Below are 15,039 nucleotides of genomic sequence, written 5' to 3'. Positions count from 1 at the left end.
TATATGCTAATTCCACTTACCACTACACTTTATAGGTCACATACTAAGATCTGTTGAATATTTCATGACAAAGAGCATGAAAAGCCGCCACAATGCCCGAACTCGCTGCCTGCGTCTAACATGCATGTTGTGGTTTTGTTCAACAAGACTGGCTTGATGACACACAATGTAGCCGATCGATCAGGCTTTAATTCAACTCCTCCGCTTAATCCAATGATAGGATTTGGGTGGAACTGATATAGAGGCCATAGAGTTCCATAAAAAGCAACAGTTGTCGTAGAATATGATTGATTTGTGTTTGCTGCGGTAACCTTTCGCGATAATACTCTGATATTGCACTATGCAGATGAAGAAGAACAAAAAAGCATTTATTGCAGTATGATGACTCTCATAATACAAAATGGTTGAGCGTATATTCTTATGGTTTTAGGCTGTAACTCTCTTTTGAAATTGGAAAATGAAACTTGTCTATAAATGTGATAAAGTGTAGTAATCTTGTGGTTATTTAGCCATTTATGATTGTTCACTGTTGCAATTTTATGCAGATGAAATGTGTTTGGAAGCAGAACTGAAAAGTTATGATAAATTTGAGTATTGTGGTCAATCTGGTCATACAACTGAATGTATATTAAAAAATTCTGCAATGTCATTAATTTGAGTATTTTAGTGGTAAATTCGTTTAGCAATTCATGATCATACACCATTTCATTATTTGCAGCTGGAATATATTTTAAAAAACATAATAATTTGCAACATGATAATTTGAGTATTGTGGTTTTAGCCATTCTGTCTGTGGCAATATGCAGATTATGTTGAAAAACAACATTTACTGCAAATTTCTGAAGTTGATTATTCTTGTGGTTTGATTATTTATACATGTACATGTATGCTGTTGAATCAAAGTAGAATCCTGTTTTCAAAGTAATTAAGAAGGACAAATTTTGCAAACAACATTTACTGCAGTTTGGTGAACTATGCTAATCCAGAAACATGTTTTGAGTGAAGCTATGTCTTCAGCCAATTTCAAGATTTCTGCATGACAGCATATAGCTACCACAATATCAGCAAAAACACAAACTGAAAATAGACTGTGTAATATGCAATGCATGCTTATGAAAAAGATTGGTTTGTGTGGTCTTCAGTATTCTTGCTTGTTTTCATAACCCATTTATAAATTATACAAGCAATAAAAAATACATGGATTTGCAGATGATAATGCTAATACAGAAATATGTTTTGAGTGAAGCTACAATTTCAGCCAATTTCAAGATATCTGCAATATTCTGCATGACAGCATAGTTACCACAATACAAGCTAAACACAAACTAAAAATAGACTGTGTAATATGCAATGCATGTTTTGGGGAAAGAATGGTTTGTGTGTTCTTCGGTATCTTTGCAGGGATTTTTGATTTCATAGCCCATTTATAAATTATACAAGCAATAACTAATACAGGTGATATGCTCATCCACAAACATGTTTTGAGTGAAGTTACAATTTCAGCCAGTTCCAAGATATTTGCATGTAATTATGGCAACTACAATATATATATGCAAAAAGCAAACTAAAAATAGAATGTGTAATATGCATGCTTGTGGGAAAGATTGGTTCAAGAATTGAAACTGAAACGGATAGTTGAAAGAAACTCGATTGTGGTGATCAATTTGAATTTTGTCACTATAGTAATTTGCTTTTATGACCATTAATGGGGTACTCATAAAAATGCAGAGAGTATTAAGTGGTGGAAGAGAGAGAGAGATATATATATACATATTTACATACCGATAGATGGAGATGAAGAGATAGGGATCAACAAAGAGATTTTAAGAGAGGGAAGATATTTAGAAAGCGAGGTATATAAGGTTGAGACATTGAAAAAGAAATTAGAGAAAGAAACAAAAGGAGAAAAGAGGAGAGGAGAGGAGAAAGAGAGACAGTTTCCCTCAAGGTATGTTTGTGGATTAGCATATCATCTGCAAATAACATGTATCTGTTATTGGTTGAATAATATGCATCTTGTCACTTCAATTTGCTTTTATGACCTTTAATGGGGTACGGCGAGAGAGTAAGAGTGGTGGAAGAGAGAGAGAGATATATATATACATAAAGATAGATGGAGATGGAGAGAAAGGGATAGACAAAGAGGTTTGAAGAGAGGGGAGAAATTTATTTAGAAAGCTAGGTATATGAAGTAAAAGGGACATTGTCATAGGAAGAAAGAAAAGGAGAAAAGAGAAGAAAGGAAGAGAGAGAGAGAGAGAGAGAGGGAGATAGAGCAACAGCTTCCCTCAAAACACGTTTGTGGAAGATATTTAGAAAACTAGGAATGTGAAGTATAAGATACATTGAAATATAAAGAGAAGAAAGTAAAGGAGAGAAGAGGAGGGACAGACAGAGAGATAAAGAGACAGACAGAGAGACAGACAGAGACAGCTTCAGAGACAGAGACAGCTTCACTCCAAACATGTTTGTGGATTAGCATATCATTATCATCTGTAAATAACATGTATCTGTTATTGCTTGTATAATTTCCTTTTTGTCATTAATAGGGTACTCACTACTCATCAAAATGCAGAAGTAATAAGTGGAGGAAGAGATATATATACATACAGATAGATGAAGATGGAGAGATAGGAATAGACAAAGAGGTTTGAAGAGAGGGAAATTGTTTAGAAAGCTAGGTGTATGAAGTAAAATGGATATTGAAATATGAGAGAGAGAGAGAGAGAGAGAGAGAGATGGGGCTGAAGACAGAAAGATGGGAGAGCAAATATGCTTACACCAAAAAAACAAACAATTCACATATTGTGTGGCTGTTAAAGAGTTGGGTAAGTGATTCAGTGGAGAGAAGTGTGTTGGTACATTATAATAGAGGGAGAGAGGGGGAAGACAAGAAAGTGGAAGGAAAGGTGGGAAACAGGGAAGATACTCGGGCAATGAAGAAGAGGAAAGTAAAGGAGAGCCAGTGGGGGGGGGGGGGGGGGGGGGTCACCGGGTGACACAATTGCTCTTCATCATTCACAATTTCTTTGATACTGTACAAAGTTTGAACGAACCTTAATAAGTAGGTTTATGATTTGGTAGTAAGGGAGATCATGATGAAACATAAGTGACGATCCTCCAACACGTACAGGCAAAATGAGTCACCGTGTTTCTAGTCTCCCTTGTTGCCCTAGGATAATTTTAATCATAAATCCATCATTCTTGACAGTAGATGGTCATGCAGTAAACTGAACTTTATTAACGATGATGGATCACATTATTACTCACAGTTTTCTTGGGCATGTTTATTAAGAAATGTTGTTGTTTCGTTAGCTCATAGACTCTCTCTCTCTCTCTCTCTCTCTGTTTCTCTTTATCTGTCTCTTCCTCTGACTTTGGAAGTAAGTTATTTATTAACTTTCATGGGTCGACCCACCAAAGATTTCATTGACTCAATTCTCTCATTTTTCTGCTTCTATTAAAACCATCAAAAATATCAGGGTGGAATTTCCCTTTGAAGAAATTAAGGAATGAATGAATGTAAGATGTTTAGGAGATGGAGGATAGAAATGCACTGCAATGTGCCAATAATAACAATCAATGTGGTTGTAATGGTTCATAAAATACTATAATTCAACGTTTTTTGTGCTTTTTCCATAACAGACTTGAAGAATGTAGCTCCCTATCGCAAAGTCATGCGCAAGGATCGCGCTATGCTGAAGAGCCCATCTCTACAACGCAAGCTCTACTCTCTGCCTAAGACTGTGCCAGGTAAGAGGTTCCTCTCGTCTCCATTGTCGATCTTGCCGTGTCGTAACCTGATCATGAACATGTCCACTTTGCCAGGCCAGTCTGTGAGCCGTTCATACTTAAAGATAAGCTTGAGTTTCGGGAATGATAGAAAATAAATACTCACAGAATCCAACAAAACTGAATGTTCAAGATTACAAATACGGTAGATAACATGTGCCAAATGGTTATGGTAGAAAATGTGTAGGGGCTGAGTAATGAGCATAGAAAGATAAGGAAATCAAGGTAGTATATAGGCCAGACACCATGTGCTTAACACAGGTCACTATGTGCAAATGGGAGTTGTGGTTTTTATTGAAGATGATTTCCAGGAAGTTTTTTATTTACTGGTTCAAACAATCAATCTATTGCAGGATAAACAATCCAGAATGAATTACAGCCATGTTCTCTTGACATACAATGCCCATACCAGAGTTCAAGATTAGCACTACAGAAATCTATATGAGGAACTCATAATGGTATAAAGGAACACACTTGTACAGTTAACAACTACATGATTCATACCCTTACCAAGTTTTGTAACTTTTGAACTATGTGAACAATTTATTTGTCCCAAATTATGTTTCTTGAGACTGTGGCATTTCTCTCCTGGCAAATGTACCTTAATGTCTTACCAAAGAACAGCTAAAAAATCTTTGAGAATTAATTCTGTTGTCTCTCTGTTAGCAGATTACCCATCACTGGTACATTTCAATAATTTCATTTAATTTCAGTGAATGGCTCCCCCACCACCACCCGAAGGTCCCCATTAGCGAACCCACCGTCCCCCGCCCAACCGAGAAGGGGGTCTATTAAGACTCTCGCCGAACAACGCAAAAACTCTGCAGGGTCGGTCAGGTCAAAGGTAGGTCAAGGGTCGCATAGAAGCCCAAACTTTAGAAAACTCCCTGTGTAGAAATCTATGATCTAAAGATCCATGATAGTAATTGTAAGAATATGTATAAATATTCATTAGGAGCAGCTACACTGTAAGCGTGCATGAATGATTTTGACGTAATAAAGAGTTTTAAGACTCATCAGTTTTTAGTTTAGACACATGAACATGATGTCGTCCATGTCTTGTATTGCCCTAGTTCAGTTGGATTTGAGTGAATTAACGCCAACAGCTATCAAGACATGGTGGCAGCGGTGGGATATGTCATACATTTTTCTCATCATGATCAAATTTAGGAACTTCAGGAAACTCCTTTGTAGAAATTCTCTTGAAAATAAAGATTCATTATAGAAATTTGATTTCACGCTGTCATACATTTTCCTCATCATGAACAATTTAGGAACTTCAGGAAACTCCCTTCGTAGATATTCTCTTAATAATAAAGATTGATGATAGAAATTTGATTTCATCATGTCATACATTTTAAATGATCAATTTTAATGTTTAATTTTGTTTAACCTCACATAGATTAGGTCTTCCACATCACTGTGCATATTACTGCACAACTTTAAGAGTACAAAGATATACTGACACAAAATGGTGGCCTGTATTTGTACAGAAGAAGGAGAAGAATGTTAAAGAATATGGAAATTGCAGAGCAATCAGAGAAACATAAAAATCATAAAGTCATTCAGATGACAAATATGTTATAAGTGTAAAAATGGTGCAGTTTATACCACTTTCTCTTCTTAACATTTTAATGAAATGATGAACAAATGAATAGCCTTTTTATAGCAAGTATTTTTTTCAGGATTTTACTTCCTCTATGGTTATTCAACTTTTTGTAAACTTTCATTTTGTACCTGTCTTATTTTCAGAGTAAGGAATTGATTCGCACAAATTCTGGCAAGCTCAAGAATGGATCAGGTGGGTAAAATAAGTTTGATATCTGAGATATTCCACACGTCGGGGGGCTTTGGGCAATTTGCACCTGGAATTAATGAAAAGGCCCTCATAAAATAGCTCCCCCCCTCCCCCCTCACTCTTGCCTTGGGGTTGGAGGGTGCGAAACTAACATTGAAAATATGGAAAGAATGTCTTATTACTCATATTTACATGGTAACCTTACTTTTTAAAAATTGGGGCAGCAAAGCATAGCGCAGCCTACATTTCTATATCTTCTAACTTACAGATACATATAAGTGAGTATACTTGGGGCCATTGATTGTGGTATGAGCTGATACTTTTTCTCACCCTCAAGAACCATACATTTACACATAATATTGCTTCTTTAAAAGAAGATTGCTGTGGCGGTTTGCCATATCATGTGCAAATGAGCCCTTACCATGGAAAGCATATGGAGTATGGGTGTGGAATAATTGTCACCGGCTTTGAGATACAGATAGCCCTAATATTCACAGAAATTCAAGATATTCTCTTTTTAGCTCATTTGAAATGCATACCTGCATTAAAAACCAATCCCCTGAATGTGTTGAGGTACATAATTATGAATGGGTCTTCAGATGAAAGTGAGCATGCGAGAGAGGAAAAAATGGATTGGCACATACATTAGATAGTCTGTTTGGCACATACATGATACTGTTTGGGGCCAGAAGGGCAGTTATTCATATGCTTTAACACAGAGGTAACTTCCTTCTGGCTCTGAAGGGATGGTATGTACTTACACTCCAAGCCAAACACGAGATGCTGTGTTCTTGCTGTGAAACCTCATCTAAGAACAAACATGGCACAAAGCTCGGGTGTTGAGATGTCACGATAATGTCAATCCAGGGGTCGTGCCTCGTCCTTGTGCGGGTGTGAGAAAGTGCAGATGAGAACCCATTCCCATAATTGTGATCAAGTTTAAAGGGACACAAGGGCCCTGTCTTGTAAAGAGTTGAGATTTATCAAAATCAGTCCTCTAATCACTTACCAGTTTGCAGTCCCCTATCTCTAATATATATATTTGTGATTGATATCAATTGCAAAAAGTTGCAGTTACTAGTAATCGCAACTTGTTATAAAATAGCGCCAGCTGTCACCAAATTATATACTTTTATGGATTAGGCATTATGTAGAAGTGTACATATGGAAATGAGAAAACAATTTTAGAGAAAACAATCATATCTCACATGAATTTGATAATAGACAATAATAGTTTTACAGATAATATTTTTGTCAAAAGTGAATTTGATCGGAATATGTCATGAGCATGGCGAAACCATATTGTAGTTGCTTTCTGTTCGATGAGGGGCGAACGATCACAGTTTTTGTTCCATCAATCCTATATTATGACTCATTTAATTTTGAAGAGCATGCATGTCTGTTACAACGTTTGTACATTCTTGTTCAATATATAAATCTGATACACACAGTTTCAAAAATACAAATGTGAATTCATCCAATAGTCTTTAATCTAGAAAGAGAATTCTTTAAAAGACAATGTTGTATCTCTTTTGCTGCTGATAATTTGTTGACTAACATTTCACACATTTTACATAAATTCTTGATGTCTCTTAATACCGGATGTTTGAATTGGTAATGAAATGTACTTCTTCAATTTTGCTTTCGTATATCATCTATATGCATATACCTTTTTCTGTGCAGTTTCATTGGATATTGAGTATGGAGAACCTAATGGGGGTTCCCCGGTCCCAACCCCAAGGAGCAACATACCGGTAGCCCTGGAGGAGAAATACGTCATCGGACGCATCATCGGCGATGGCAACTTTGCTGTGGTCAAAGAATGCAAAAACAGGTGTGATTTGAAAGTTTATTTCAAGGTCAAACAAATCTTCCTTCACCCAAACTAACACTGTGAAAAGGATAAAATCGCGTCATAGCAGTTTAGAAAAAAATCTACCCTAAATCCATGTTTACAACACAAAAGTTTTGTTTCCCAGTCCTGTATAACTGCAACTTATTTTGAAGGGTTTATGTGGATCTGTTACTGATGATGTTGATAAAGGTGATGATGATGATAATGATAGTGATGATGATGTTGTTGATGATGATGATTATAATGATAATGGTATTAGCTTCTCGTCACCCCCCTGCTGGGCATTCATGGTACTTTGTCTAAAATGTCTCTTGGTCAGTATGTCAATTAAGAAATTTATATGAATATATCACTTTAGCCAGTGTAACTTTCATAGCGATAACTTTCTACAAAAACTATGTAGTGAACTTGCAAAAGCTTTGCATCATATGATAACTATATTCTGTCTTGAAATCATCATGTTTTATTTGTGTGTGTTTCTTCATCCCTATTACCACATGTCTAGGTCAACCAATGAGAAGTTTGCACTCAAGATCATTAACAAGAGGAGATGTAAAGGAAAGGTAAAACTGAGATTTCTGTATACCAACCAATTCTGCAGTAATAATATGTTTTTCTTATTTAGATTTACCATTATTTTTAGTCAATATGTTATATTTGTTATATCAATAGGTTGATTTGCTTGAAAAATTATTTGGGAGGCTTTAGGAAAAACCTTGTTGTTGAAAAGAAAAGATAACAGTTTGCCTTTTTTTATTTCTAAGTCATTAGCACACATGGTCAAAATTAATATATTTACATTTTTTTTTCATATACTAAAATATTGCCCAAAAGTTTTGTGTCATCTAAAAAAAAAAAATTTGAACAGGGATCATAGTGAATTTGACTTATGCCACATTTAATTGTATTGTTTCCATGACAACAGGAAAAGATGATAGAGAACGAGGTTAGCATCCTACGTCAGATGAAACATCCCAACATTATCCTCCTGGTAGAAGACTTTGACTGCCCCACCCACCTCTACCTGGTCATGGAACTTGTCAAGGTAAGGGGTCATTTTAGGGTCAAGTAAGGGTTAATTTAAGGTCTTTCAATAAGGGTTAGTAAACCTGTTTAGTTCTCATCCTAATACAACTTGGGCTGGAGTCTAATGAAATGTCTGTTATACCAACCCCAGATTGTATTCAATTATTTACTGTTCAATGATTATGTTAGTCTCTTGCTTCAACATGTCATCTTTTTAACTCTTGACATCAATGCAAATAGTGCACTTCTGGATGCAAGCTATCAATAGTCTTCCTGTATAGTATTTTTCTTTCTAATCCATCCACAAGAAATGTTCCCTTGGGAAAGTACTATTCTCCTCCTCTTTCTAGCCATTCTAGACAATTTCCAGAGCATATCCATGTATTTCCTCTCTTTTGGGCGCAAACAGTTAAAGTTGCCTCCCTAGGCAGGTGGCCTCTTTTTTACTTTAATACAAGTGGCTACTATAATAGGTTTGACTTAGTTTAAGTATATATCGAGGGTTCAGTGACACAAAGACGTAAATCCATATTTTGTCAAAATGAGTATTTGATGTCAAAATGTTCAGAAAAATGTGGGCTTTCCAGGAAACAGAGACTTAACTTCACCCAACACCCCATTGAAGTCAATGGCTAGTGTCACATAAACCACTTTTTCTCAAAATGGCCAAAATAGAGTTGCGTCTTTGTGTCACTGACCCCTCGATATGTATGATGTACAAGGCAGCTCCACGCAGAAGTGTTTTTAGGAGTTATTCTTACATGTAGATGAGTGTTTCATTGCTTGGTTTTACAGGGCGGAGATCTTTTCAACGCCATCTCGACCACCACCAAGTACACCGAGCGCGACGCCAGCTGCATGGTCCACAACCTGTTTAGCGCCCTCTATTATCTCCACTCCATGAGCATCGTCCATCGCGACATCAAGGCCGAGAACCTCCTGGTCTGCGAGCACGAAGACGGGACCAAGTCCCTCAAGCTGGGTGACTTTGGTCTGGCTACCGTGGTCACCGAGCCGCTTTTCACCGTCTGCGGAACCCCCACATATGTGGCCCCTGAGATCATCATGGAAACAGGGTGAGTGTAAACCTTTAAAGCCCCACTGCACTTCTTATAGCTACTTGCGCCCTCTGTATAGCAAACAATGCCTAATCGGTGCCTGTTGTACGTCCCCTATGATCCCCTTTCTCTTATGTTAATTGAGAGCTGATTTGATGAGATAACCACCTGTCAGTGACCTTGCAGAGAGGTCTAATCCCCCTGGCCAAACTAGTGCAGACGGGCTTTAACCCTTATGTTGCCATCGACCAGATCGATGTCCCAGATGCAATTTGATGAGACAGGTTTTCAACAGCAGTAATTGTATTAACAATGATAATGATAATGATGATATTAATAATAATTAAACAAAATTAGCCTGTCACGTCTTGCTGGTGGGGGCGCAGTTGATTGTGAATACTGGTTATTAATGTTCTGTATGACTCTTGTATCTTGTAGGTACATGTTGAAGGTGGATATCTGGGCTGCTGGTGTCATCACATACATCCTTCTCTGTGGCTTCCCTCCATTCAGAAGGTACGTGAGATATTGATAGCAGGATTCAGTAGACATCTTTATTAAGTTTGTGAGAGATATATATCTCTTCAAAAGAGATGCAGATTTAAAAAAAGAAGTGAGCTGTATAAACCTGCTGTAATTATATGCAAATTATATTGTAGGAAGAAATATATCTTGTTTTACTCATCTTGCTTGACCTTTTAGTTTGTAGTCCTGGGGTCAACCTTGACCTTGTTTAAGAGTCAAAGTTGATCTAAGATTGATTACAGGTCTTCCCATCAATTGTAATGTTACATATATCTTCTTTTACAGAGATGTGATTTATATCAAAATTAAGTTGAGCTGCGGAAATATTAAATTATTCACAACAGGCTCCTGAATATCCGAGACAGAAGATGGAAGAAAACATGTGGTTTAATGTTCTAGCATGATAGCTTATGATGGAGGGCCATACATTAACCTGACTCTGAATCATAGGGTTGGGGGCTCTAATTCCAGCTCGGCACCGTCATCCTTTGGCAAGACATTAATTCACATAGGCCACTCTCCACCCAGGTGTTAATGTCCGTTTATTAATAAGAGCGATTTTAATCGAAAGTAACAGTTGATGTCTCTTAATTGATATTAAAGCAGAGTGAAAATTGATGATCACTATTTTTGAGTAAAAATTAGCAATTTTTATAGTTTCTTTAATGATTTTCACTTACACTGTTTCATTTAATATACATTTTTATATTTCTTTTCGACTATGGAAAAGTGGGAAATACAAAAAACAATGTCAATTTGGGGAGGAAAAGCTGAATAATGTAGACCTTCAGAAAAACTGGCAATTTTTTGTTGCTTTCTCTATGGGTATATTACTTTTTGATTATAAAAGTGTGGGGAATACACATACAAATGTTGCCAATTTGAGGAAGAAAAGCTGAATAATGTAGACCTCCAGAAAATTCTGAATTTCGAAATGTTATAGAAGGATCCAACCCCTTTGCTTTCATTCCCCCTCCCCTACAGCCAAGCCAATAATCAAGAGGAGCTCTTTGATAAGATTGTGGCCTGTGACTTCAGCTTTGACTCGCCATACTGGGACGAAATCTCCATCTCTGCCAAAGACCTCATCAGCGGCATGCTAGAGGGCGACGTTGAGAAACGTTTCTCTGCTGTTGATGTCATGGATCATCCGTGGGTTCAGGTATGTATTAATCTTGTCTTGTCGCTAAGCTCGTAGAAAGTAGAAAAAAGTGGGAAAGCTTGTTTCATATCATTTATTTCATTTGAACATTGAAGGAAACAAATCTTACTTTTCTAGATGCCATAGAGAAGGCCTGTTTAAATCTGCATATTGCACTTATTTATACACATCTGCCATGGTTTACTTTGATCATAGGCAATAATAAGAACATAGTTTTCACTTCACTAGCATACAGCTATAATTATCATTAGATTTGTACATTTGTATTTTCAAGCCTAATATGTCTGCCACCATATTATATACTGCGCCTATCCATTTGTACTTCTTGCCTTTGAACGAAGCACAGAAACCAAAAGCAAATGATACAAAACTGACACACAAAAAGTATTGATCCCTGAATCATGAAAGTTCTATAGCTCCTTTTGGTCATTTCTTTTTTTTCTTAGCCATTTCTAGGAAGCACACAAAGTAGGGTCTAGCTGTCACATGCCGCCATATCAGATTTCAAATCATTATGCAATGCTATTATCATAATCAATTTTGTTAAGAAACTGTAAACATCATTTCGTACTCTATGTTTCAGCATTTTAAAATTTAGTGTACAAAAATTGTAAAACACTGATGTTGGTAATATCAGACCACTCCTCATGAAATAATATTATTTCTCATAACAAATATTCTACATTTCAAATTTATTCCATGCAAATTATTCCATGCAAGCTGATCGACACAAAATGCTTACAAGAAATATCGACAAATGGTGCATAATGATTAAATATGCCTGTACGTGCATATAAATTAAATAGTGTTGTTTTAGTCACTTGCATTAAACACTGCTATTCTCACCAAAAAGCTTTCCAGACATAGCGACTAATGATGCTTATTAATTAAATTTGTTCCATTTTCCTACCAAATTAGGTAGAGAGTATTAGGCATTGCAAAACGAACACTTGCTATCATAAATATAACTCATTCCATTCACCATGCTCATCGCACACCATTCTCTTTACTCCTCATTCCATCTCTCGCAGGACGATAACGCCATCAACCGCGACGTCCCAATCGATGTCTCCCATGAACTCAGCGTCAACTTTGAACTCAAGGGCAAAGAGTCGAGCAGTGCTGCCGGCATTGCTGTTATCACCGTACGCATCTTAATTGTCTCAATCTTTTCGATTCCCCAGGCGGTATCACTTCATATTGACTCTGCGAACGCATGATCATTTGAAAAAAAATTGGTGTGGAAAGGGGTCGTTTTGGGGAGATGTTCACAAGCATTTCAATCAATGTTTGCGATTTTTAAACAAAGGTATGAATTTTTTTGATGAAAATCAAGAAATTTCAAGAAAAAGGGGTCATATTTTATTTTCACAATTTTCGCAAACATGTGGATTTTATGTTAAAAATTATATTCAGAGCTCATTTTATACCCATTTTTTGGCATAAAAAGAGGTCATATTTTGGGGGGTGGAATATGTTTGTAAAAGAAATGAATGTAAATGAGTCATTTTGGACTATGCTAATGATCATGTGTAACATCTCTAATTATGAAGTGACATCGCCTGGTCTGATTCATGGCATTCATTCTTACACTGACTGATATACAGTCAAAGCTGTCTGTTAAAGTCATCAAAGGGAAACGGGGAAGGTAGCCACATGTAGACAGATGATTTTCTAGGAAAGTTCTCCAGCATATGTTTCTTTTCAGAGAGAGGCAATATAGGCCATTTTCGTAATGTTATCAAATTTAATGCATACATTTTTGTTAAATGCCTAATTATATAGATCATTTCATTCAACTGTTATGAATAATTGTATTTCAATAGTCAGAGCAACAATTAATGCATGCAATTCACATTCAAATATTGAAATACAATTATTCATAACTGGTGAATGAAATATTTTGTAACGAGGCACTTAATTAACAAAGATTTATACATTAAATTTGATTATATTACAAAAATGGTACATTTAGATGGCCACTATAGGCAGGTTTTGTATACAAAGAAATGGCCAGCGAGACTGGTCTGATTGTATATTTTTCAATCAGTCTATAGTAATATTAATCTTTTCATTGCCAAAGGCAGTTTGTCTAGCCATAAATTATAAGCTAGTATGTACACTGCACTGCATGATTTGATAAGGGCTAGAAACACTAGCATTTCATTCCATTGGAGATACTTGGTACTTTAATATTCAACATAAAAATTGACAATTTTTTTTCATGACCCTCAACATTTAGCATTGTAAGTTATACCAACAGTGTCTGCTTCTAAAGCTGATTGGAATTGGACGTAGATCGAACCAGATGTTAGTTCAGTCGTAAGGTTATATATAAAAATGAATAAATAAGGGAGATGGGACTAACCCCCTGTCTGTCTCACTTGTTCACTGCTTATCAAGTTATCTTGATTTCCATCATGTATTCTCTTCATATATTTACCGGTACTGTTTTATCTCTTTAAAACTTGTACTGTTACTTTCTTAATTTCTATTTTTGTTCTGTGACAGGCTACAGCACTGGACAAGGACAGCAAGTACTTCCAAGGGCGTCGCCCGAGGGAGGGGGCTGAGGGGGCAGAGGACATACCCCGACAAGATGAGCTTGCTTTCTAGACAACCCTCTACCACTCCCCAGTCCTGATCTTCTCTCCACCAACTCTCACTGTCAGCTCTCCAAAGATCCTATCCTCTCTATGCACTCTCGGAACTCCAGCTGTTTCAAGGCATTTTCTGTAATCAACAAGAAATATGTCAATCACTTTGTAACCTGATTGGAAGATGATCAAGTGTGCGTCTTCTGGGGCCCGTTTCACAAAGCCTTTTTTCAATGACAAATGAAAAAAATCAGTGACAAATCTGCTGATAACCAATCAGAAGCAAGGATTTCAGTAGCTTATAACAAAAACTGTCATTTGTCACTGATGACAAGTTTTGTGAAATGGGGCCCTGGTGTAAAGAGGTGCCTCTGGTCTCTATTTGGAGGAGGGACCGGGAAAGATGAAAGTGTAAAGGTTAAAGCCCCACTGCACTAGTTTGGCCAAGGGGTTTAGACCTCCCTGCATGGTCACTGACAGGTGGTTATCTCATCAAATCAGCTCTCAATTAACATAAGAAAAGGGGATCATGGAGGACCAATGGTCACCGATTAGGCATTGTTTGCTATAAGTAGCTTTAAGCAGTGCAGTGGGGCTTTAAAAGGTTATTCCACATATCCATAAGTACTAATAATGCTAATTAGCTTCTTTTTTTGTATTCGTTTGATCAGGGTCCTGTTTCATAAAACCTGTCATCAATAACAAATGCCACAGATATATGACAAATGTAGGGATTTCAGTAGCTTTTAACAATCACTGAATCTTATTATTGATAACAAGTTTTATGAAATATGTCCCTGCAGTAACAAAGTTAGTACAAAAGAAAAAGTTGATAGTACATGTAGTATTCATGTAACCAGCAGGTTTTACATTCAAGAATTCTGTAAATGCTATGTGAAACCTGTGAAAGGAAATTGGGCAGGAATCTTTACTTTACCTCACAAATTACTGAAAATGTACTGAAATTAGCAAGCTTAAAATGCAAGAATTACCTTTTCTTATTCAAAATGTGCTTATATTTAACAGTGTACAAACACTCAACATTCCACCAGAAAGATTTGCATGTATCACTACTTAGTACTACTCGAAACAAATTGTCAGTACTTCGATTTTGTAATTCTGTACGTGCTATCCAAGAACCTAACTATTAATAGTGAATAATCATGAATTTTTGTACTATTTTGTTAATACGTTGTGAAACGTAGCTTCCAGTACATTGAAACCAG

At 36.5% G+C, this 15,039-nt stretch overlaps 1 protein-coding gene across 1 annotated transcript in view; it reads left to right on the top strand.

Annotated features, from left to right (window-relative positions):
• The window catches only part of LOC587664 (serine/threonine-protein kinase DCLK1), a 42,322-nt gene extending 27,999 nt beyond the window's left edge, over positions 1–14,323 (top strand). Inside the window, exons 4-14 of the mRNA XM_030980931.1 lie at positions 3,646–3,753; positions 4,506–4,636; positions 5,545–5,593; positions 7,274–7,424; positions 7,951–8,008; positions 8,371–8,490; positions 9,267–9,547; positions 9,968–10,045; positions 11,039–11,216; positions 12,248–12,361; positions 13,728–14,323. Of these exons, the coding sequence (XP_030836791.1) occupies positions 3,646–3,753; positions 4,506–4,636; positions 5,545–5,593; positions 7,274–7,424; positions 7,951–8,008; positions 8,371–8,490; positions 9,267–9,547; positions 9,968–10,045; positions 11,039–11,216; positions 12,248–12,361; positions 13,728–13,832 (1,373 nt within the window). The 3' untranslated portion in view covers positions 13,833–14,323. The remainder of the gene's footprint in view (positions 1–3,645; positions 3,754–4,505; positions 4,637–5,544; positions 5,594–7,273; positions 7,425–7,950; positions 8,009–8,370; positions 8,491–9,266; positions 9,548–9,967; positions 10,046–11,038; positions 11,217–12,247; positions 12,362–13,727) is intronic.
• Positions 14,324–15,039: the final 716 nt, after the last annotated feature.

The sequence above is a fragment of the Strongylocentrotus purpuratus genome, unplaced genomic scaffold (assembly GCF_000002235.5).
Source record: "Strongylocentrotus purpuratus isolate Spur 01 unplaced genomic scaffold, Spur_5.0 spur5_scaffold_11, whole genome shotgun sequence".
Lineage (NCBI taxonomy): Eukaryota > Metazoa > Echinodermata > Echinoidea > Camarodonta > Strongylocentrotidae > Strongylocentrotus > Strongylocentrotus purpuratus.
Note: the sequence above shows the minus strand (reverse complement) of the source record. Positions and strands in the feature narration are given on the sequence as shown.